At 44.9% G+C, this 23,953-nt stretch overlaps 1 protein-coding gene and 1 pseudogene across 1 annotated transcript; both read right to left on the bottom strand.

The window, feature by feature from the left end:
• Nucleotides 1-5,917: 5,917 nt before the first annotated feature.
• Nucleotides 5,918-6,541, bottom strand: LOC120684759 (coatomer subunit beta'-2-like). Its single transcript, XM_039966641.1, has 2 exons — nucleotides 6,173-6,541; nucleotides 5,918-6,076 (listed from the first exon to the last, which is right to left on the bottom strand). Exons 1-2 carry the CDS (start codon nucleotides 6,404-6,406, stop codon nucleotides 5,918-5,920), a joined length of 393 nt encoding a protein of 130 aa, XP_039822575.1. The 5' UTR covers nucleotides 6,407-6,541.
• An 11,931-nt stretch (nucleotides 6,542-18,472) lies between these two features.
• Nucleotides 18,473-21,359, bottom strand: LOC120684758 (annotated as a pseudogene).
• Between the last annotated feature and the right edge of the window lie 2,594 nt (nucleotides 21,360-23,953).

Raw genomic sequence — 23,953 nt, 5'->3', positions numbered from 1 at the left:
CATAGTCCGCTTGGATCGTTTAAGGACCGTTCGTGGATGACGTCGGCTTTGAGCACCTTTTCGTGCTACCACATATCCAATATAATGGAACGGATAAGCCAATTACCTTCCTTGACTTGATCATTGATGTATAGTCCTAAATACGTGGCCAAGGGCTATGCAGAGAGGCTTAGAGGTGTCCCCGGGTGGACCTGCGAGTAGGAAAGTTTAGAGATGTCCCCGGTGGAAACTAAGTCTCTACGCGTAAGCTAGGTGTGAAGATTTCAATGATCGAGCCATGTTGGGAATGGTTGACGCGAGTACCCTCTTATCCAACTTTAGCGGGTTGGGTGAGTCGCATGGTCCTTGCGTCGTGTGGGTAAAGTAGTACACCCTTGCAAGGTTATAGTCAATTCGAATTGCCGCGCTCTCGGTTATGAGCAAGCTCTTTGTCCGTTGAACTCTTCGTAGAAAGATTCGGTTATGTTGGAAATGGTTGATGGCATCTCTGTGCCTCATTATATTGTATTCTCTTAATGTACTAAAATTGTTTAGGGGTTTGGGCAACATTAATCAATTCTGATAGGTGATAGTGTAGAGAACTAGTGCTGATGCAATAATTACTTAACCCTAAAGCTTTTACTTGAGCCAATGCACGATCCTTGCTTATTTAAACGCGTAAGTCTTGCGAGTACCTTTTGTACTCAGGTTGCTTTCTAAACCTAGTTGCAGGTGAACCCGAAGTGGTGTTCGGCCATTTCTACCCCGCTGATCCAAACGCGGGGGAAGAATAGGTCGTGGTGGCTGTAATGATGTCCTTGAGCAAGGCGTCATTACTTTAGTAAGTTTTTATCGTAATCGAGCTTCGCGAGAGCATGTAAATGCAATAAACTTTATGTTTCTGTTTAATATGACTATCGTGAGCCCAAGGCTTGTAAGCGAAGTTTGAAACCCACCTATGTTGAACTTGTAATATTAAGCTGTAAACTCTGTTTGTATGAAACTGCTCTTTGTGGATTATTGGTAATGTATTCGATTGTAAACGGTATGTGCATATGCTGATTCTGGGCGTATGTTGGAGCACATACCGGGACTACCGGATTTGATATTATTTTGGATGAATGACGTGTTGGTTATTCGTGTCTCTAGATGTGGGATAACACGTGGCATGCTCTCGGGCAAGCACGTGTTAACTCTCATCTGGATGATAATAACCGGCGGTTCGTTTAAAATAGTATCAAATTGGGCGGTTCTCACATCTAGTAAAGACAATGTCATGTGATCTGAAGAGAGAGTACAGTGAAAGAGGTTGCCTTAGTGACTAGCTCCTAATCCAGCTTAGCAGGAGCCTTTGTGGCAAGTCTAAGACCATGACTGTCAGCGACTTTCTGATGTCGATTATATAATTATGTATGGAGCTATAATGTATACTAAAGTTGACATTGCCTACAAGTTCCATTGGATAAATCCTCATGCCAACTTTGCATCCTCTCTAACCTACTCATTCATATTTCGGTATTCTATACATGTAACTTGAGCGCATTTACATTTTTAAAGTAATTCTTATTAGGATTAGCTCTAGGTTGCAAACAATCTTTGTGGGTGGGTGCAAACATTAATCTACATAGCATGGCTTAGTTTATATTTGTCCTTCACCCTCTTTTATTCTATACGAGCACTGATTCTTTTCAATATATATATATATATATATATATATATATATATATATATATAAAGCAATCTGAATATTGATATCAGCCCATTGTAATATCCAGGTCCATTAGTGTTTTTGTTTGAATCCATTATTGACCTTCTATTCTTAGGAATTAGTCCCGCCTTTATGGCCTGAGTAGGTTAGGGATATCTAACAATCCTTGTCACTTCAAACATAACACCGCTGGATAAATCCTTTTATACAAAGCGAGAACAGAAGTCTAAGATACAGGTAGGTGCTAGAGAGAATTCCCTATATAGCACGAAAAAAATATGGTTCCCTATATAGCACTTGAAAACTTTACTTCCCTTCATTGACACCAAAAATTTTATCTCGCTCCCTTTTTAGCACTTCCATTACATATGTTAGCATATTCCGTTAAAAATGCATTGTTGGTCTTATGGGAATTTAATGTTTGGACAAAACTACCCCAAAAGAAATTAGAGGCCCTCTCTGTTGACCGAACCAACCCCTTCCTCCCTCGCAACTGTAAGGAACTTGGCACCATTTATGCCAATTCGAGTGATTTTAGTGATCGAATGACAACACAACACTTGGACTAATATGATTGTTAAGATGACCATTCTCAGGCGTTTAGGTTCAAGTGATGACAAAGAGAAAGAAAAGATAGGCGTAGCAAGGCCCGAAGGGCCGCCCTGAAAGCTCTTCGGTCTGAAGCACCGGAAGAACCGACGCATGAAGCATCGGTGCATCCGATGGTTGTCGGAAGAACCGACGCCATGGCAGAAGGGAATCAAAGCCAAGTCAGCTTATGGGCACCGGATGAACCGACGGGTCAAAAAGGGGCATCGGTGCATTGGGTGTCCTATGTTCCAGAGACGATGTCAAGAGCCCAAGAGAAGATTCTTCAGCACCGGTTGAACCGGTGAAGCATCGGTACATACCATCGGTGTAATGACGTCAACAGAAGAGTTGAGTATTGTGAGTGACCGGTTTAACCGACGGCTAAGCATCGGATGAACCGGTGGTCACTGTGTCAGCTGACAGAAGCTCAACGGCTACTACGGGTCTGAGAGTGACCGGATGAACCGACGCTACCCCAGGCAGAGGCATCGGTTCATCCGGTGATACGCAGATTTTCTGCTGACAGTTGGAGCAGCGGCTACAAGACTTGGTGGCCTATATATATGCCTCATCCCGGCCATTTGAAGATTGCTAGAGTTGCTGGACATCCCACACACACCCAAGAATATCTCCAAGCCATACAAAAGCATCAAGATCATATCCTTAGCCCTTAGCACACTTTGAGAGTGTTGTGTAAAGGATTAGCTCTTAGTGAGTGAGATTGCAAGGCTTCAAGCCTTTGTGCTGTGGTTCATTAGCGAACCAAAACAAGAGCTTGGTGCGCCGGCACCTTGGAGCGTGAAGCTCGCCGGCAACGTCATCGACCCTCCGACTTGGTGTGGAGCGGCGACGACATCTTTGTGCGGGGGGCGTGGAGACCCCCATCCTTTGTGGAGAAGCTCCTTAGTGGAACCCGAGGCCAAGGTGACCGTGATTGTGTTCACGAAAGAGACTTGGTGGCCGAGTAGCAATACTCTTAGTGAGTGCTACAACAACGTGGATGTAGGTGTGTCTTTGTGGCTAACCGAACCACGGGATAAACACCCGCGTCAAGAGTTTGCTATCTCCTATCCCGCTCTTTAAGCTTCCGCAATACTTACTAGCAATTTGTGTGCCTTTATTTTCATAGAATAGTTTCTTGATAGGAAAGGCTATAGGTTGCTAAACTCTTTTGGGATAGGGGTTTCACACTAGAACAATCTAGTTGCACATCTAGAAAGCATGTTTTAGTTTAAGTTTTGTGCAAACTAGTTGGAGCCATAGGTCTAAGTTTTATTAGTGCCTAATTCACCCCCTCCCCCTCTTAGGCTAGAGCACCCGATCACTTTCAGCAACCCCGGCCCATCCCCTCCCTCTCATGAACTTCTTTCTCTTCCTTCCTGCTCCATCTCTCCCAACCCTAGATCTACAGCGAAGGCGGCGGCTGGCAGGAGGCAGGGGGAGGACAGCACAAGCTCCTTCCGGCCGGCCGCATGGGGACCCATGGCAGCCCGGCGGCGGGCAGGACGCAGGATGCTGTGGTGAGGGGCAAGCTGTGGATGGCTACGGCTGCAGGCATGCCGTGGGTGGCTGCGGCGGGCTGCGAGTGTCTGGGGTGACGGGTAGGGGAATGATGAAAGGGAACGATTGTCTGCAGCATGCCTTCAAGGGTTAGCTTTCCATCCCGATGCATCAAATTTGCTTGTTAAACAATAGTGCTAGGATATTGCTCATACTCAAGAAAGTGCTACTTTTACTCATAGGATGGATCTAAATTCATGCTATTTATTGAAAATTAAATTTCTTGGCAACCCAGAAAATGCTTAAAAGGATGTCAGATGTTTTTCCTTTGAGAAGTTTGTTGATTGAGAGACAACAAATTTTAAGAACTTTGTTGAATCAGTAGTAGACCAGTACCTGCCAGATTACAAGGAGGTCTCATATTCAATACTATGATGATTTGTTGAAAATCTATAAAGAAGTTAAAACTGACCAATAGTTAATGGCAATATTTGAGAAATATACTGAGACAAAGGTTGTCACCATGTTTATTGCATACAGTATTCATTCTAAACTATATCAACCTATTAAAGAGTGCTACAGTGATGAGCAGAGTCAGCCTATGCAAGAGGAGGGCTAATAATAGTATACAATTGGTGTTGATGAGGAGATCATGTACTTACCAAATGAACCTGTAAATGCTCTAAATGTGGTTAGGTGTTATGATAGAGAAGAGGACAGGGACTGTCCCTAAGGATGAGTATGAGTATGAATCAGATTTAGAGGTTGAGGAGGATGAGTTGGTTGGTTATGACCATGAGGCAGAGGAAGTACCACATGTAGAATATGATAAAGACAACCCACCAATGACAGGAGGTAGCACATATCCTAGTATGGAGCAGTTCAAATTGGCACTATCACAGCATGCTATCAAACACGAATTTGAATGTAACACAACTATTGTGCACCATGCAGGTTTAGGGCCAATTGTGCAAGGAAAGTCCAAGATAAGTGTCCATGGAGGATACATGCTTCTATAAAAGAGGATCTGGGCACTGTGATGGTAACTTTTCACTATACTCTTCTATTGAAGTTTTTGTTTGCATTACTATTTTTTTCTACTTACCATGGCTGTTATGTGCAGGTGAAAAAGAACCCTTATGATCATGATTGCTCTAGTACAAGAAGAAAAAAGAAGGTAAAGAATGCAACGAAATATTGGATAGCTGCAAAGGTGAAGGATTTTCACATTGATGGTCCACCTGTGGGAGCAAAGGTGTTGCAACAGAAGCTTAAAGAACACCGCAGGGTCAGTATCAACTACAAAAGAGTACATATATATGGGTAAGGATCTACCACTGAAACAACTCTATGGTAATTGGGACAGTAGTTTTGACAACTTTTGTCGATTTAAGGCCCAAGATGAGAACTGTTGTCCTAGCAGTTTAGTGGTTATTGTTCATCATACAATAAATAGTAAGGTCAGATTTAGAAAAACTATTCTTTGCTTTAAAACCTTGTGCAGACGGGTTTCTATGGTTGCAGACCATATTTAGCAGTAGATAGCACATTCATGACAGACAAGTTCAAGGGACAATTGGCTAGTACAACGGCTATTGATGGACATAATTGGATAGATGTATCCAGTTTGGTTTGGTGTTTTTGATTCTGAAGCTAATGAGAATTGGATCTGGTTAGCAGAAGTGCTAAAAAGGAACGAGATAAAATATTTGGTGTTACTGAAGGGAAGTAAAGTTTTCTAATGCTATATAGGGAACCATGTTTTTTTCTAGTGCTATATAGGGAATTCTCTCTATGAGAACTTCAGTTGGAAGCTGGACCATAAGCAGAATTTAGATTGGATGCGGTGTGCTACACCTATTAACCATAAGCAGAATTCACAGTAGCTGGGCTAGGAGCTGGCCTTGAGACAGTAGATACTTACTTCAAGGTATCGGAGTTCCACCAGCAAATTTTCCCATCACTTGAACCTGAAATTATTATTGGAAGATCGGGATGCCCATGAACAGTAGTAACCTTGCCACCAGGTCCTTCGAGTTTTTTAGCACCACTATCGCGACTCCGCCAATCCCAAATCTGTGTCATCAAAAGCAAGTAGAATATACTTGTTCGTAACTATTTCGTATGGATAACTGAGTGCTAATAATGTGTTCTTTCCTGATGATCCCTTACACGGACTGGGTTATCAATATGACCAGTGATCACTTGCAGCCGATCACCGTGGGTCACGTAGTCAAAACTCAACAGCATGCCCTCATCCAATTCGAATTCACATTGAGAAGAACCAATATTCCATATCTGCAGTTTTGAGTAATAAAAGTGTGTTAACTTTGCTAGGGTGTATGCAATAATTTGCCAAATTATAAACAAAACCCAAACCCTCTAGTCGTGTACCTGTAGACCACTCAAGGAAGCGCCTGTAAAATAACCTGCACCTGTAGGGACAAATTTGACTTCATATATCAAGCACTGCGTGTCAAAAGTTTTAACGCACTCCCAGCCCTTCTCCCAGTTCCACACCTTGATTCGTTTGTCGTAAGATGCTGACAACAGATAAGGCTTCGTTGGATGGATGTCCAAAGACCTGACGTTGTCATCATGAGCTTTGAAAGTTTTGACATCCTCCATTCTCTCGTAACTGTACCCTTTTACGTGACCGGTGTTGGTCCCGGTCAAATACCATTGCTTTCGTGCAACAAATATTGGTGCAAGAACATCAGCCTTGTACTTAGAAATCAAGACTTTGAAAGTGTTGTCCACTGTTTCCTGCGGACAAATATATTATTCCCATGAAGCAAGCTAAGCATCATTAAGCATTAACTATGACTATGGAAGATAAACAGATATAATAACAGAGCTAAATCCTATTTTTGCACCAACTACAGTTAGATCAGGGTCTTGCCCAGCTGGTTAAAGCAGACGCCATGTCAGCACCGGTCAAACCCACGATAACATGGGCCAACATAGTTAACTAACAGTCCGTTTGGCAAGGCTGTGGCTCCTTCAATAACTGCTCTGGCTCTTCTGGTGGAGTAGCTTCTCTGGTGGAGCTGAAGTTGTTTTTTGAGCTCTGCCAAAGGGGCTCTAAATGATGCATATGCACGTTTGGGGTGGTAAAGAGCAAAAAAAATTAACCTATATAATTTAAGGACCATGCTCATATTAGGCTAGGGGTGGTAAACAACTACTCCCTCCGTCCAATGAAGAGTGGAATTCTAGTTTTTTAAAGATAGATTAATGGTGGCGTGAAATAAAGACCCTCATGACTTCATTTGTTTGCCATATGTGGTAGTTTTTTGCATGCAAATCAAATTTGACTTCTTAATTAGGCAGGTAGTTGTAATCTAACCTCTGGAATTGCACTCTTGGTGGGATTTTTGTCAAACACAGAATTGCATTTTTCATGTGACGGAAGGAGTAAGTTAGATTGTGAAGGGTATTATTATATTTAGTTCATGATCCACTACCACCTCTATTCATGTCATGTTGACGATGGTCACAGTTAAGCTACCGCCGGGCCATTTCCTCTCTCTCTCTCCTCTTCCTGATAGCAGTTAAGCCTATTGCTTGTATCTTACTTTATGCAATTTACCTTTTTGCTCCCTACTTGCCACAGCAGAACGGGGTGGGAGAGTGGAGGAATCAAACTGCGGTGGACACTGCGCGAGCCCTACTGAAGCAGCGAGGCATGCTGGCCATGTTCTGGGGTGAGGTGGTGGTCACTGCGGTCCACCCGCTGAACTGATCGTCAACCAAGAGAGCTTGCTGGGCAAAACACTGTATGAGGCTTGGTACGGGCGAGCTCTGGCAGTGTCGCAACTGTGCATCTTTGGCTGCGCCTACTTTGCCATGGAGTTGAACCAGGTGCGCAAGCTCGACAATCACAGCTAGCAGGGGTGTTCATCGGGTACACGGACGGGACCAAGGCTTATCGCGTCTACGATCCGGTGTCCCAGCGCGTGCTCGTGTTGCGCGATGTCGTCTTCAACGAGACATGCAGTTGGGATTGGAGCAAGAGTGCAGACCATGTTGCGTCGATGGCAGAGGAGCTCATCATCGACTATGAGCTGATCACCACTGACGGATCGGGAGCACAGGGTGCATCTCCAACGGTGGCCTCCTCAGCACACTCACCAGCTCCGGGGGAGGCTGTGAGCACAGCTTTACTAGGCGACGCGCCGACTCTGCATCAAGCGATGCTGCACGCCTTGTCGCCCCCTGCTTTGGCATCATCCCCTGCGCCAATACACTCTGCTCCGACGACTCCGGCAACAGATGCCACGCTCAAGGATATGGGCGCCCAGCAGAGCGTGCACGAAGCGGCGATGTACCGGTGAGGCATCAGGCAAGCCGTTCTGCTGGTCGGGCTCTACGTCGATGACCTCATCATCGTCGGTCTTTATTGAGTTGCATGCACCGACCAATTCAACCCAAAAGCTTAAGCTGATGGAGAGAGGTGGACAATTCACTTATATTCCAACACTCCCTTTCACGTGGAGGCTCCTTCAGGCCTCAGACATGGAATAGGAGCAAGCAACAATTATTTTGTTTAATTGCGCTAACCAAGATTCGAACTCGATATCTCTAGCTTTGATACCATATTGAGTCGCATGCACCGACCAATTCAACCCAAAAGTTTAAGCTGATGAGGAGAGATGGGCAATTCACTTATTCCAACAGTCCTGATGCAGAGAAGGTGGAGAAGTTCAAGGTGGCCATGAAGCAGAGGTTCGACATGAACGACCTCGGGTTGCTAAGCTTCTACCTCGCCATCGAGGTGCGCCAGGACGCCAGCGGCATCACCCTTCGCCAAGCTCACTATGCCAAGTGGATTCTCGAGCTTGGCAACATGGCATGTAGCAATCCCGCCCGCATGCCGATGGAGGAGAAGCCCAAGCTAAGTCGTGAGAGCAAGGCAGAGGAGGTCGACCCCATGCACTACTGTTGGCTGGTGGGCAGCCTCCGGTACCTGGTGCACACCCGGTCGTACCTAGTGTTCGCGGTCGGGTATGTGAGTCATTCCATGGAACGGCCCACGGTGGAGCATCTAAAGGCAAACAAGCGCATCCTCCGCTACGTGGCTGGGACATTGGACTAGAGTCTGCGCTACAAGCGGGCTTCCGGCACAGCGCTTCATCGGCTACTGTGACAGCGATCTCACCAGCGACATTGACTCAAGCAAGAGCACCAACGGGAGCATGTTCTTCCTGGGTAGCTGCTTGGTCCGCTAGCAATCGACCAAATAGAAGGTGGTGGCGCTGTCGAGCTGCGAGGCAGAGTACATCGCCGCTGCCTCTGTCGCTACACAAGCGCTATGGTTGTCTAGGCTGCTCGGGGAGCTGCAAGGCAGCATGGTAGATGTGGTGGAGCTTAAGGTGGATAGCAAGTCTTCTCTAGCTCTGGCCAAGAATCCTATCTTCCATGGTAGGAGCAAGCACATACAGATCAAGTACCACTTCATCAGGGACTGCTTCAAGGATGGGGGCATCAAGGCCAACCACATTCTGACTACTAATCAGCTGGACGATATTGTCACCAAGTCGCTGGGCAAGACTAGGTTATAGGAGATGAGGAAGAGGATCGGACTCAAGCATATCACTTAACACTAGGCTTAGGGGGAGATTGATAGCAGTTAAGCCTATTGCTTGTATCTTACTTTATACAATTTACCTTTTTGCTTTAGGTTTGCCTTGGCTTCCAAGTTTATGTGCCTTGGCAACAAAATAGAGTTTAGATTTAGCACTTTAGTTGGTAGGTAATGCTGCTATATGGAGTAGAGCATGGGTGCTACCACAACAACTCTTGTATCCCAATCTCATATTCAATTCAATCAAGCGGCCTAAGATCAAGCTGACCTCTGGACTTTACTCTGACTTGTGTTCTACTGGGCAACTTCTATCCAGCCCAAAACTCCTTCTCGCCGGCCCGATTACACACTCTCCACCCTCTTCCTCTCTGCGCGTGGCCCTTCCACTCCAAGCAATAGCCTGAAGCCTCCGGCCCCTTTTCTCTTCGAGTCACCGACAAGCTATAGCTCTGCATGTTAGGCTCATCTCCCCCGTGCCACACCGGCTCTGACCCGAGTCCACGTTCGGCTACACCGCCAGCCCCACTAGCACACCTACCCAAGACTGTCGCCTCCTATTTAAGTTGTGCCGCAACCCCCAAATGACTCGGGAACCACCTTTTCCCCCTCACACCTGAACGCCAAACCCTAATCCTAGCCAATCTCACCACCGGCACCATGGCCACTGGCATCCCTCCTCGTCAACACTACTCCACGCTCGTGCTCTCCTACATACCAACAAATCGGGGCAAGAAATGTTCCCCATGACCCAAGAAATCATTAGGGCCAATCCGCATAAAACACAAAGGCTAGGGCCTTGTTTTTTAGCGTCCTTCGGCGATCTACCATCACTGCAATAGCCAGGTGCCACTGCTGCCTAACCCCGCTTTACTCAAGCCCTTCGATCTGGATCTGACGGACCAGATTGAAGCGAGCACTAGTCAATACCATACAATGCAACACATGCAACCTTTTTTTGCTAATTAGTCCCTTGCATTTTTACTAGTCAACCTGCAGCCTGCTCAAAGTTATTTTTGTTTTACTCACATTTTTAGACCCTTGATCGTCATTAAATTAGAACCCACCATCTCTTTCATGCTTTCTTTTGTATTAGACCTCATAGTTTTATGAATAACAATGTTTTAACCCTTAGTTTCTTTTTGTTTAACCGTTTTAAGTATGTTTTCTCGCGTCTAAGCCCCTACAGCCTTACTAGTGCATATCTTTTATTAGGGTTTCAACTCAGTTTTAAGCTATTCTTGTAACGTTGTGATCACTGTAAAGTTTTATGCTTTATTTCCACATTGTTTGATGTACTATTCTCAATTCTTTGCATTTGTTTGCTTGTTGGTGCGTGTGTTGCTTTACTAGGCCTGATTTTATTGCATAGAAAAGGAGTCGTGAACTTGTAAGAACAAGAGTTCAAGGTTTCTTAGCAGCAGCCAGATATCGAAGAAGAAAAATGTATTCCTTTATCATACTTTCATCCTTGATATTTATTTATTTTATTCTGATGCATGCAAGCATCAATATGACTTGATTCAATTAATTTATTCTTTCTTATCCATGTCTTTGAAGTCGGGTTTACTTTTAAATTTCAATCATTTTGTAGTATGCTTAGCTGTTTTACTTTGGTTATGGGTGGTTTAATAGCTTCACCTGAACAATTGTTTATACTCCATGTAACAATTGGTTTGTTAACGTCAATGGTTAATTAAACCATGGAGTGACATCCCAGGATAACGGTGCAAACCATAAGAACCAATGTGCTCTTGTCTTAACTAAGTGACTAGATATTTCTAATATGTTAGTAGTCATTCCAACGCATTGGGTGGCCTGTGATGAGGGGTTCGCTCCCTCCCAAGGGTGTATGTATTTGTTTGGTTTCGTCATGATTTAGGGAAGATTCACTCATGTAGCTGTTGAAATCTTAGTGGGCTACAGACTTAATTATTAGGGAATCTTTGGAAAGGCTCCGTAGTGGATCGCTACCACCCACCTCAGAAGTGTTTAAGAACTTTGAAAACCTGAACATCATTTGAAAAACGACTTGTGGATAAAGATATGCATCCTCTGCAGAGTGTTTAAAACTAATATATCAATTGTGCACTTGTGCTCACAATCAAAGGTGACTTGGGCTCTAGCATGACAACTTAAATTTAACTTGTGTGTATTTCCACTATTTATTATCCCATCACTTACTTTACTTTCTAGTTGTTTGTCTCTTTGAGTTATATATGTGGGAATGGAAGATGTTCATATCTTATAAATAGGTTGCCTTTGTTCCAAAGTTAATTAAAATGCTCTCGCAGTCAGCCAGACAAACTTTATCCTCGTATAAATTTTGCATGTCATTTATTTCTTTAGACACTTGCGGAGTATAAACCATGCATATAAGTGTACTCACCCTTGCTAAATCAACACTGCTCAAAATAAGAAGCATTTGAACAGTTTCAAGAGGATTACCAGAAGTTCTAACTGCATGCAGAGTTAGCTCGTTCCACTTCTACAATAATGCATTACTTGAGCGTTTATTTATTTCTTTATTTTGACTTTATATTAGTTGGTTCGTAATAATGAAATTCTGAAGTATTTATAACATTGCTACTGTTATTTAGTATTTTTCATCATATGTGCAATATAATCTGGTACACATGTTATTTACCGTTCAATTTATCCCTTCAAAAAATAGGGTGTGACACATATGGTTACAATATTTTGCTAGAAACAATGTAGGGACTACAAAAAAATAAAGAGTCAAATCATATCAAGCCTTATGTTTTGCAATTGAGGTAGTATAGCGCAATATTCAACCCAAATTCACTAGATGCGACGATTCACTCTGCGTATGTGAATTTAATTAAGAAAATGCTTGTAAATTGAACTTACAATTGAATATTAAAAAGATGTTTGTTCTTTTTGTAGTAGTTAGGTCGTTGTTGCAACTACTGAATTGCATGTTGACTAATAAAAGAGTCACAGGCAAGATGCGGTTAATATTAGTTTTCGTTTGTAAATTGCTACGCTTTGAGCAGGTACAGGTAAGTTTGCCCACAACGGACAGCAAATGGGACCACAATTTTTCTCGTAAGGGAAAAAATTATTAAATTCAAATATAGTAACATCAAGGTGATACAACGATGCTTGAAAAAAATTCCGACCTCTGCCTAAGAGACACACAGCCTTAAAAAGGGAGACAAGAAGCACTCTAATGAATATCAATCCGTAGACTAGAAATGGGACCGCGATGAACGTGAGTAAATTACTTGCCTGTGTATTGTAGTCCCATATGCAAACGGATTGGCCCAAATGATGTGTAATAATCCTGTGCCGTGCAAGTTATATATTAGTAATTACTGAAATCACATATCATCTTTTTTTTTAAAAATATGGATAGCCCTGGTTAGCTATTTTCATTATGAAATCAAAACTAAAAGAAAGGGACAGTTATATGCTCTCAACCAAAAAAGGAAAAAGAAATCCCCTTACCATGTCTCCGCAGGATGGACAGCCAAGAACACCTCCAAGCCATCCAAGAGCATAAAGATCAAATCCTTAGTCCTTAGCACAAGCTTTGTGAGTGTTAGTGCTAGGTTAGCTCTTGAGTGAGTGATGAAGCAAGGTTTACATCCTTGTGCTGTGGTTCTGGAGTGAACCAACATTGTATCTTGGTGCGCCGGCCATCCTTGGAGCTTTGGTGGCTCGCCGACAAGTCAACGACCCTCCGACTTGGTGTGGAGCGGCGTCGACAACATTATGCAGGGCACGGAGACCCCTCCTTCATGGGCAATCTCCCTTAGTGAAGATCGGGATCAAGGTGACCATGATTGTGTTCACATAAGAGACTTGATTGCCGGGAAGCGATACTCTTCGTGAGTGCTTCAACAACGTGGACGTAGGGGCGCCTTTGTGGCAATCCGAACCACGGGATAAATCCTCGCGTCGAGAGTTTGCTTCCTCTCATCCCTCTCTTTAAGCTTCCGCATTTCATATTGCAACTTGTGTGCCTTTACCTTCGTAGAGTAGTTTCATGATAGGATTGGCTATAGGTTGCTAAACTCCTTTGGGATGAGGGTTTTACACTAAGGTGAACCGTAGTTGCACATCTAGATAGCTTGTTTTAGTTTAAGTTTTGTGCAAACTAGTTGGAGCCATAGGTTAAGGTTTTATTTGTGCCTAATTCACCCCCTCTCCCTCTTAGGCTAGAGCACCCGATCTTTTTCAATTGGTATCAGAGCAGGGACTCACTTCTCTCACAAAGAAAGCCAATTCCATTAGCAAATTTATGTTTACCGGCTCATTAGATCGGTAGGCTTCACCGCCTAGTGAGTTAGCTCTTAGGGGAAAAGGATGAATTCTTTTAGACCCGCTCCACGATTCGACGGCACGGGCTTCCAACGATGGAAGGTTTTGATGCAAGCCCATCTCCAAGCGATGGGGCTAAATGTTTGGAGAGTAGTGAGTGAAGGGGTCAAAAATAATGGTCAATAAGAGAAGCAACATGATGTCACCACTAAATGCATAATATTGTCTTCCCTTAGTGACAATGTATTCAATCGTATTTATTCTTGTGAAAATGCTAAAGAGCTATGGAAGACTATCATTTAGAACTATGAGGGCAGGAGGATATTGCAAATGAAAGATATCATGTTCTCATTGATAAGCTTAATAGCTTTAAGCAACTTGATGATGATAATGCCGAATCTATGTACTCACGTTTGAACACTCTTGTGAATGAGATCAATTCCTTAGGTGTGAAGCAAATTGAAGATTTGGAATTCATTCGCAAGATCCTTCACTCACTCCGAAGGTCGGACTATGATTTGGTGACCACAATTCTATATGAGAAAGATCTCGACACAATGACACCAAATCAAGTTCTCAATAAGGCGATCACCCATGAGCTACGCAATGACATCAAGGCAAAGGCGCCATCTTCTTCACCAACACATAGTGCACTTGCATGCAGACAACTCAAGAAGTTGAAGAAGATGGTCATCAAAGGTAGCTCAAGGGATGAGGAAGAAAAGGATGCAAGAAGCCCCTCAAATGATGAAAAAGAGCCAATAAACCCCAACCTCTACAAGGCCTCATCATCAACTTATGAATGTTGAGAAGAAGTTCAAGAAGAACAAGCAAAAGAAGGAGAAGAAGCCCAAGCATGAATCATATGCCATATTTGGTGAATGGGTAAGTGGTGGTGAAGAATCAAGTGTAAGCTCAAGTGATGAATCAAACAAGAAATTTACCACCTGCATGGGATCATCATCCAATATTTGCTTTATGGCCAAAGGTATGGATAGCGGTGTAAGTGATTATGACTCCGACTCTCCTTCAATTGATGAACTTCTTGACCTTGTTCATGAGCACCAAAAAGTCATTAAGAAGCAATCAAAAATATTAATGCTCTCAATGATCTAAATGCCTCTCTTGCTACAAATTATGAAAATTTGTTGTGCAAATTCAAATTGCTTAGCAAGGAGCATGAAGAGCTCAAATTAAAATTTGAGGGCATTAATGATACTAATGACTCCTTGGAAATGAAGCAAACTATCCCTTGTGCAATTCCTATTTCTAGGGTAGATGCTTCAACTTCTTGCATTGATTTAATTGATGAATATTGCTCTAACCCTTGCAATGAGAAATACAATGAGAATGTTAATGTAGAATTATGTGATGACTTCATTGCTAAGGAGAATGATGAGCTCAAGCAAGAAGTGGAAAGGCTCATGAAGGACTTGTATAGATTGAAAGGCAAAGGCATAGAGAGTAATGTCCAACCTTCTCAAGATAACCGTGAATACATGGTGAAGAAGCTTGAGAAGGGGTCCACCGTGACTTGCTCCAAGTGCCACAAAAAAGGCCACAAGGCCAACAAGTGTTCTCAACCAAGAAAGAAGCTTCCGGATGAGAAGAACAAGAAGAAGCTCACAATCAAGAGTTCTCTCATCTACACCAAGCCCAACCGGAGGAATAAAAGCAATAGCACCTTCTATGTGATAAAAAAGAAGATCAATGGCAAGGTGGTTGCTCACAAGGTTGGGAAGAAGGAAAGAAGTTGGAACCACCCCATTTGGGTGCCCAAGGAAATCATCACCAATATGAAGGGGCCTCAAATGGTGTGGGTTCCAAAGGAGACTTAAAGCCAAGAACGGCTTCGGAGGATTTGGAGGCTTAGCTCACAAGTTGAAGTAAATACTCAAGCCAAAGAAGCTAAGCTCACAACTTGGACATTTGTTGCCCAAGTCCCCCATAAGGTAATGGTAACAAGATTTCAATTCAAGCATCATGTAGCTCCATTGCTCTTGCTAGGTTGTTTGCATGATTTGCGTCTCCTAGTGTTATATATGGTGGGTTGCTTGTGTTGATTCTAACCCATGAGCAACCTACATGGTATGATAAGTGTGTAGAAAGCTACACAAAGTCACCCTTCAGGGCACATGGACTTCATGAGGTATGTATTTCATATGTGTACCATGAACACAAGCTATAGGGTAAACTTCCCATTATTGTCAAAAACGATGTGCATACATTTGCTTGGTGATTCAAACACTAAATGCACACATTTAGGGGGAGTTTACTCTATGGTTTGTGATTTTGAGACTAACATGATTGCAAGTTTATCTTTTGTAGTCTCACGATAGAGTTAACACTCTAAGAGAATATTATTCACGCTCAATGTGAACAAACAACTCTATAAGAGTGATTAGATAGATTGTGCTTCATGCATATTGAGCCATGCTCTATTGAACTTAAATGCTCATATCTAAGTTCATAGGCTATGTGCTCATACATTTGCTTAACCTTGGTGTACCAAGTGCTCATCTTCTAAAGACTTCAATTGCAAGTCATTTTTAATTGGTACATGCAAGGTAAACAAAGGTCCCCCGGAGGTATGCAAGGTTCTAAATTCATTCAATTGGTATCTTGTCAATTTCTTATCATTTTTAGAGCTACCTCCGTGCATGATATGATCTAAGCTTTCTAGTTATAACATATAGTTGTGCACTTAAATTTCACATTATCATGTTGTGTACACACTTATGGAAAGCTTAGCTCATGTCATGCTAGTTTCGTGATTTTGTGATCCACCGTAGTAATTTTTCAATTGGTATCTTCATTGATATCATATAATTGGATCATAAGTCATGAAACTAACTCCCTAGGCTACTAATCTTCTCTTAAGCTATAGTGTTTTGCAAGACCTTTTAGGTGCAAGATTTTTTAGGTGATTTGATTCTAAAGGGGGAGAAATATGGATCAAAGCAAGGCATGTTCCCAACAAAGGGGGAGAGATGTTTTCAAGAAGAAAAAGTATATTCCAAAGGGGAAGAAATGCCGAGTGGATCAAGTCAACATATGAGAGAGGAGTAGCAAAAAGGGGGAGGAACAAAGGGGGAATCATGGTTTTTGGGGGAGGCAAAGCCGTCATTGGATGATGGTAAGCATCCAAGCAAGTGTAAGTGGTTCAATTTATCAATTTTTGCAAATTTTATGCTTGCTTTGATTATGTTGTCATCAATCACCAAAAAGGGAGAGATTGTAACGAACATGGGACCATTTATGCCATTTCGAGTGATTTTGGTGATCGTATGACAACGCAATCAATGGGACTAATGGTTTTGTTAAGTGAACATTTCTAGATCCCAGGGATGAAGTAAAAAGGCCATACAAAGCAAAACACGAAGAAAAAACTCAAAGAAACGCTGAATTGGACGAGTTCTGCAGAAAACAGTAGCACCGGAAGAACCGATGCCTAAGCATCAGTGCATCTGATGGTTGTCGGAAGATCCGACGCCCTGGCATTGGTGCAAGACTGAGCGCCTCTGGAAATCAAGTGAAGAAAGAAGTGAAGCACCGGTTGAACCGATGGTGTCAAGTCAAGCATCGGTGCATTCAACATACTATGTTCCAGAGACGATGTCAAGTGTCCAGGAGCCAAGTCTTCAGTACCGGTTTAACCGATGGTGCATCGGAGCATAACGTCGGTGCAATGACGTCAGCAGAAGTGGGAGGTCCAACGGCTAGTCCTGGCGCTGTGTGTGACTGGTTTAACCGACGCCCTATGCATCAGTTTAACCAATGGTCCCTGGAGTCGCTGCAGCTGTGTCAGTAAGCCAACGGCTACTTCAGTTGTTGTGAGTGACCGGAAGAACCGATACCCCTTCACCGGAAGTTCCGATGCCTACGCAGAAAAGCTGCTAACGGCTACAAATGGCTAGTTCAACTTGGAGGCCTATATATATGTGCTCCCCCGGCCATTTGAAGCTTGCTAGAGTCCCAAGACATCACATACACATCCAAGAACACCTCCAAGCCATCCAAGAGCATAAAGATCAAATCCTTAGTCCTTAGCACAAGCTTTGTGAGTGTTAGTGCTAGGTTAGCTCTTGAGTGAGTAATCAAGTAAGGTTTAGATCCTTGTGCTGTGGTTCTAGAGTGAACCAACATTGTATCTTGGTGCGCCGGCCTTCCTTGAAGCTTTGGTGGCTCGCCGGCAAGTCAACAACCCTCCGGCTTGGTGTGGAGCGGTGTCGACAACATTGTGCAGGGGACGGAGACCCCTCCTTCGTGGGCAATCTCCCTTAGTGAAGATCGGGATCAAGGTGACCGTGATTGTGTTCACAGAAGAGACTTGATTGCCGGAAAGCAATACTCTTCGTGAGTGCTTCAACAACGTGGACGTAGGGGCACCTTTGTGGCAATCCGAACCACGGGATAAATCCTCGCGTCGAGAGTTCGCTTCTTCTCATCCCTCTCTTTAAGTTTCCGCATTTCATATTGCAACTTGTGTGCCTTTACCTTCATAGAGTAGTTTAATGATAGGATTGGCTACAGGTTGCTAAACTCCTTTGGGATTAGGGTTTTACACTAAGGTGAACCGTAGTTGCACATCTAGATAGCTTGTTTTAGTTTAAGTTTTGTGCAAACTAGTTGGAGCCATAGGTTAAGGTTTTATTTGTGCCTAATTCACCCCCCCCCCCCCTCTTAGGCTAGAGCACCCGATCGCTTTCATATATGTATATGTATATGTATATGTATATGTATATGTATATGTATATGTATATGTATATGTATATGTATATGTATATGTATATGTATATGTATATGTATAGAGTAGTTCAATACTAGACTTTGAGATATGCACACACATCACTAAGTAATTTGTACTTGTAAAGAATTACCCTTGTCTGCTTGTTTTTCTTCTCGTCATAAAGTATGACATATGGATCAGATTTTCCATTCATATCTTTTGCCGGCAGATCCTCCGCGCCAGATGTCACTGGTACTGCAAGAACTCCTCGCCTTATTGCCTGCCATGTGTCTTGAATACGCAACAAAATTTGGCTTGCAGAAGGTCTTCTCTCCTGGTCAGTCTCCACGCAATTTAACCCTACTTCAATGCATCGATGTACCTGTTCAAGGGATTCTATTCCCAGTGATGTATGATTCGACGCTATTTACGACATGTCAGACCAATTTTTTCGTACATATACAGAATTGGAACGTATAACCAGAATAACAAACCGTAAATAAAGGTAAAAATAAACATAATGTGCATTGTATATTCGAATTTGAAGTAATATTATTTCTTACATTCTCAATAAAGAGCTCGCCAGACTTGTTTGGAAGAACCTGGTGGTTTTTCTGTCCTGTAACGACCTCCAGGATTAGAATACCCAGACTGTATATGTCTGACTTGGTTGAGATCTCCCCTCTGAGACAGTACTCCGGTGCCATGTATCCTCTGCATTGCAGGGAATCAATGTTTTTATTCTGCTGAAAATAAAAGAACAGGATAATTAAGACCCAAATGAAAAAGATAAAACGTCTCAGGAACTGTGGTCACTGTACTCGCCCACAGCCATCACGAACAGATGGATGGAAAATCCGGATCTACTTCCCTTCGTGCTCTCAAGTTAGGTAATAAAAAGGAAAAGGAAAATACAATAAATATTTGAAGAGGGAAAAAAATGAGATTTACATTGACCCCATAACAGTCATGGTGCAAGTTCGCGTTTGTTCTTCACTAAAGAGCCTGGACAGACCAAAATCGGCAATTTTCGGCACCATCTTATCATCCAGTAATATATTGCTAGGTTTTAGATCCATATGAATGATTGGTTTATCGTCCACGCCTTTATGAAGGTGATGTAATCCATGGCAAATGCCGATGATTATTTTGTAACGGTCCTGCCAGTCACGTCCAAGTGAGTCCTCTGCAAAGAAAATATATATAGAACATAAGCTTAGTACCAAAAAAGGAAGTATAGAACACACACTCACATGTGGATGTATAGAGAGCCATCTTACTGAAAATTATATTGTCAAGGCTCCCATTTGACAGGTACTCATAGCATAGCAGCTTCTCCTGCTCTTGAGCGATAACATACTTCTGCTGGTTATCGTCATACACCGGTCTTACTTTTGTGTCGTTACAGTAGCCTATTAGTTTTACTATATTATCGTGATTAAGCTTGGCAAGATGATTGAACTCATTCTTAAACTGCTTATCTTGTTCTCCTAGAATTTGTTTGAGCCTCTTCACAGCTATCAGGCTGACTCCAGCGGCTCCCTCAACGCGCTGCGGATGCGTAAAATCCGCAACAAGTCGATACTGTAGTTACTCCAGCAAGTTGCGCATGCGGTGCGGGAAATGCGAGGGGGGCCGCGGGCCGCGCATATCAGCGCTTTCTCTCTCATCCGCGCATCCGCTCTCGTCTCCTCCAAATCCACCCGCCGCCGCCACCAAATCCGTGCGGGCGGGCCTCCTCCTCCCTCCTCCCTGCTCGCCTCGGCTCCGTGGATCCATGGCGCGGGGGGCAGGACGACGGCGGCACGGAGGAGCTTGGGGTGCGGCGGCGGCCGGCGGAAGCGCACGCGGCGAGGATGGAGAGGGCAGCGGGCGAAACGCGCCCCCTCCCTCCTTCCCCGCGACGGGGCCTTGCTCGAGCGCGCGGTGGGGGCGGCCGGCTGGCGAGCAGCCCCTGCGCACGGCGAGGCCGGCCGGCGAGCGTCCAGCAGCTGCACCGCGCTCGCTCTCGCCGGCGGGCTCGGCTCCGGCGCGGCTCCCCCCAGGCTCCATCCTTCTCCCTCGGCGGGGCTCCTCAGCTCGATTCGGGCGAGGACGAGGCGGAGGTGGCCGGCGGGGCGGAGGGCTCCAGGAGCAAGCTGCGCCGCACCTCCTCTACTCCCTCCACCCGCGAGCCGCCGCCCCTGCTCCCCATCCCGCACGCGGCCGGTGCTGGAGCTGCTTCTCGAGGCCGCGCGGCGAGACGGTCGCCGCGAGCAGGCACGAGAGGTCGAGCTCGGCAGCGCGCCCCTCCTCCCTTGGCGAGCTCGGCTCTCCTCGGGCACGCGGAGGTGGAGGCCGGCGGCGGCGCGCGCAGGCCGCCTCCTCCAGATCCGGCGGCGAGGCAATCCGTGGAGGCTCGGCGACGCGCAGCGGCGCCCCTGGTCCGGCTCGAGCTCGCCTCGCCGCAGCCCTGGTGCTGCTCGAGCTTGTGGCCGGGTCGGCGGCGGGCGTGCGCGGGCGGGCTCACTCGTGGCCAAGGTCCCTTTCCCGCCAAGGTCAAGACCGCCGCTGCCTTTTGGCGCCACTCTCAACGCCCGCCTACAGCTCCGTATCCACACCCGTAGTCCGCTGGAGAGCCACTTCTTTTGCGCAGCCTTACATGTGGGCCTCCCTGCGGAAACACCTGCCCTTTCCGCATCCGCAACCGGGAGCCGCTGGAGTCAGCCTCACTGCCCCAGATTTGGTATCAATTCCCTGTTTACATGTTCTTGTTATTGATCGATCGAGATGGTACTTTTCAAGGGGAAAACTGCACTTTATAGTACATCTGAAGAAAAAATGGTTAAATAAAGTTCAGGCATGTATGATCATACCTTGTAAACCACTCCAAACCCACCACTACCAAGCTTCCGATCAGGAAAAAAATTATCAGTTATGTCCCTTAAATATTGTAATGACAATTGCAACTTCGTCTCCGTAGTCTTCGGTTCTAAATCCATCGCTCATTAATTCTGTATTATGTAATATTCCTTCACATGAGAAGTGTGTCATTGGTTCACTGACACTCTCCTGCCATACCACGGGATCAAATCTGCAACTTCATAAGGCCATTTAATTTCAGTGGCATACCATCAGCCGATATAGACCTTTACCAATGCAGACATAATTTGTGCATGTGAATTGAGCATACATCGCTCAGCCGGTTGAGCCCGTCAGGGTGGAACTTGCCCACCCGAATTAGAGTATATATCCATTAACTTAACATAGGTGCTCGATCATATATTGACACGGTTGATTCTTATTTTAGTGTAGGCAATGTGCATGTTGATCGGTAACGAGACGACTATGGTGATTTAGCCAATCTCATAGTAGTGCATCTGATGTACTATATATGATCTAGAAAGAAAACTGTACAATGATGGACTCGATCATCTTGGCTTTTTAATGATTGTGGATACTGTTCTATTATGGTAAGCTGGCCGTGGAAATGAAACAGATCCTTCCGGCCCAGATCTGCGCACCTTATAGGCCGATGCACATCTTCCAGGGTTTTCGAATAATAATTTTTTTCAGAAATTATAGAAATAATATGCAAAATGGAAAAATGCAGAAAAATACACTAGCTATCACGACACTGTATGTTGCTACAGTAAGATCGAGTAGAGTCTTTGATGACTACGTCCTCCATACGCAATGGAGAATCACAAAAAAGTTGGTGAAATAGATAGCCGAGCAAATCACTACTGTGGAATGAAATTGAAATAGCAAAAGAAGGATCGGAATTGATTGCTGCAAAAATCCACACAGGAACAGTTCCATGCATCCCTGGCGCGCAGCAAGCAGTTAAGTTGAATTGCAACAGCTAGCGATGACGACGTTCATTCCGATGTCAAACATGGATAGTTGCAATTTCTTCATCAGGCCAAAGGGCTCCAGGAATGAAGCGAGTTCGATCGTTGCGGTGCTAGCAGATCGGAGCTCGCCGAAGTCCCTGTCCACCCTACTAGGTAGCTCCTCCTAAAACACTGATGATGGGAGAGATCGGGACAGGCGGACCGCAGATGCACCCAACAAGAAGATCGAGATGTATGTGAAAACGGCTGATTATTACCTGGTGCAAGAAAAACCTGCAGGGGAGGCGCTGGCATGGGGTGAGCCAGGTCTTAGGGTGAAGCACGCATTTCCGGAGAAAATTAAAGCCTCAGCTCATGCTAGGAGAAGAAGCTCGCAATGCAAGCTCGATCTGATGGTGGGTGCAGGTTGGCTTGGCTGGACCTGGACGACTCCAATAATGTTGCAAGCTAGGATGTGGGGGCAGCCCAGCCCCAGTGTAGTAGACTGAGGGACCGAACCCGACGACCAGAGGGGGGTGAATGGGAGCCGATCAAAATTTCTTTCGAAATCGATCCGTCGGCCTATATCCCAAAATCACCGCAAGCCCTCTACATAAGGTATGTGAGAATAGCTATGGACAAGCTATCTCACAGCAGCACACCCTAAGAAACTTCACGGAAGCAAAACGAGAAAATTCTCCAAACTGCAGCACTGCTAAGTCAGATCGATCTGACCGTTAGCACAGACCGGTCGGGCTGGAATTTGAATTTCCAGACCGGTCAGACCGGTTACACAGACCGGTCAGACCGGTCGCACCCAGACAGCCCGCAATCAAACCTCCAAATGGCAAATCTCAAGCAAACGAAGTCCAAATCCAACGAAAATTGGAGGATAGCTTCGCATCTACCCCGTGAACATATTCCCAGAAGTTCTTTCCCAAAAGATTAACAAATCGTGAGAAATTAAGGAAAGATCAAAGAGAATTGGAGTTTTCTCAAGAACCCAAAAATCCTAATTCGTGAGAACTCGCGATTCCAGCGGGTTTGGCACTAGGCTAGATAGATTAAAATCGTCACAACGAGTTCATCAAACCACGAATCGAAAAACTTGACTCCTCCAAACACGAAACACATCAAAAGAGGAGAAACCAAGTCCAAAACGCAAAGGGAAGGGGTGGACGAAAAGCTCAGCACACACGGGTGAATCTCAAAATAATTTCATTCTTAAATCACGGAGGAATTCACCTATACAAAGGCTAGACCCGATCACACCATCATCCACCATCTAGATTGAAGAGATTAGCTATAATCTAACTCTCTTTTGCGTTGGAGTCCTTGGCCCTAACCTGGAGCAGGGGCAGGGAAAAGGAAAACGAAGAGAATACTAAAATACTCAAGAGGCTCAACCAGCCACGGGCTGGTGGGGGTATTTATACCCAGCTGCTGCGGCCAGACCGGTCAGACCGGTCCATGGGACCGGTCGGGTCTGCAGGCTGCAGCAGCCCGCTGTACAGACTCAATCGACGGCGGAGTTTCTTTCTTCGACTCGAAGTCTTTGCTGCGATGCCGCCACATCGACGAAGTACCGGTCCGCGGTTTTGGAGGGTCCGCGAAACCCGGGTCGGTGGCCGGTTTTGAGAAAACCGCCAAAACTTCACGCGCGGGAAGATTCCCGCCTCCACGTCGTGGCCCTAGACGCCGTTCCCGCCTCGGCCTTCTGACGGCCCTAGACGCCGCCCGACGCCCGTCACCTCCTCGCC

Source organism: Panicum virgatum, chromosome 8N (assembly GCF_016808335.1).
Source record: "Panicum virgatum strain AP13 chromosome 8N, P.virgatum_v5, whole genome shotgun sequence".
Classification (NCBI taxonomy): domain Eukaryota; kingdom Viridiplantae; phylum Streptophyta; class Magnoliopsida; order Poales; family Poaceae; genus Panicum; species Panicum virgatum.
Note: the sequence above shows the minus strand (reverse complement) of the source record. Positions and strands in the feature narration are given on the sequence as shown.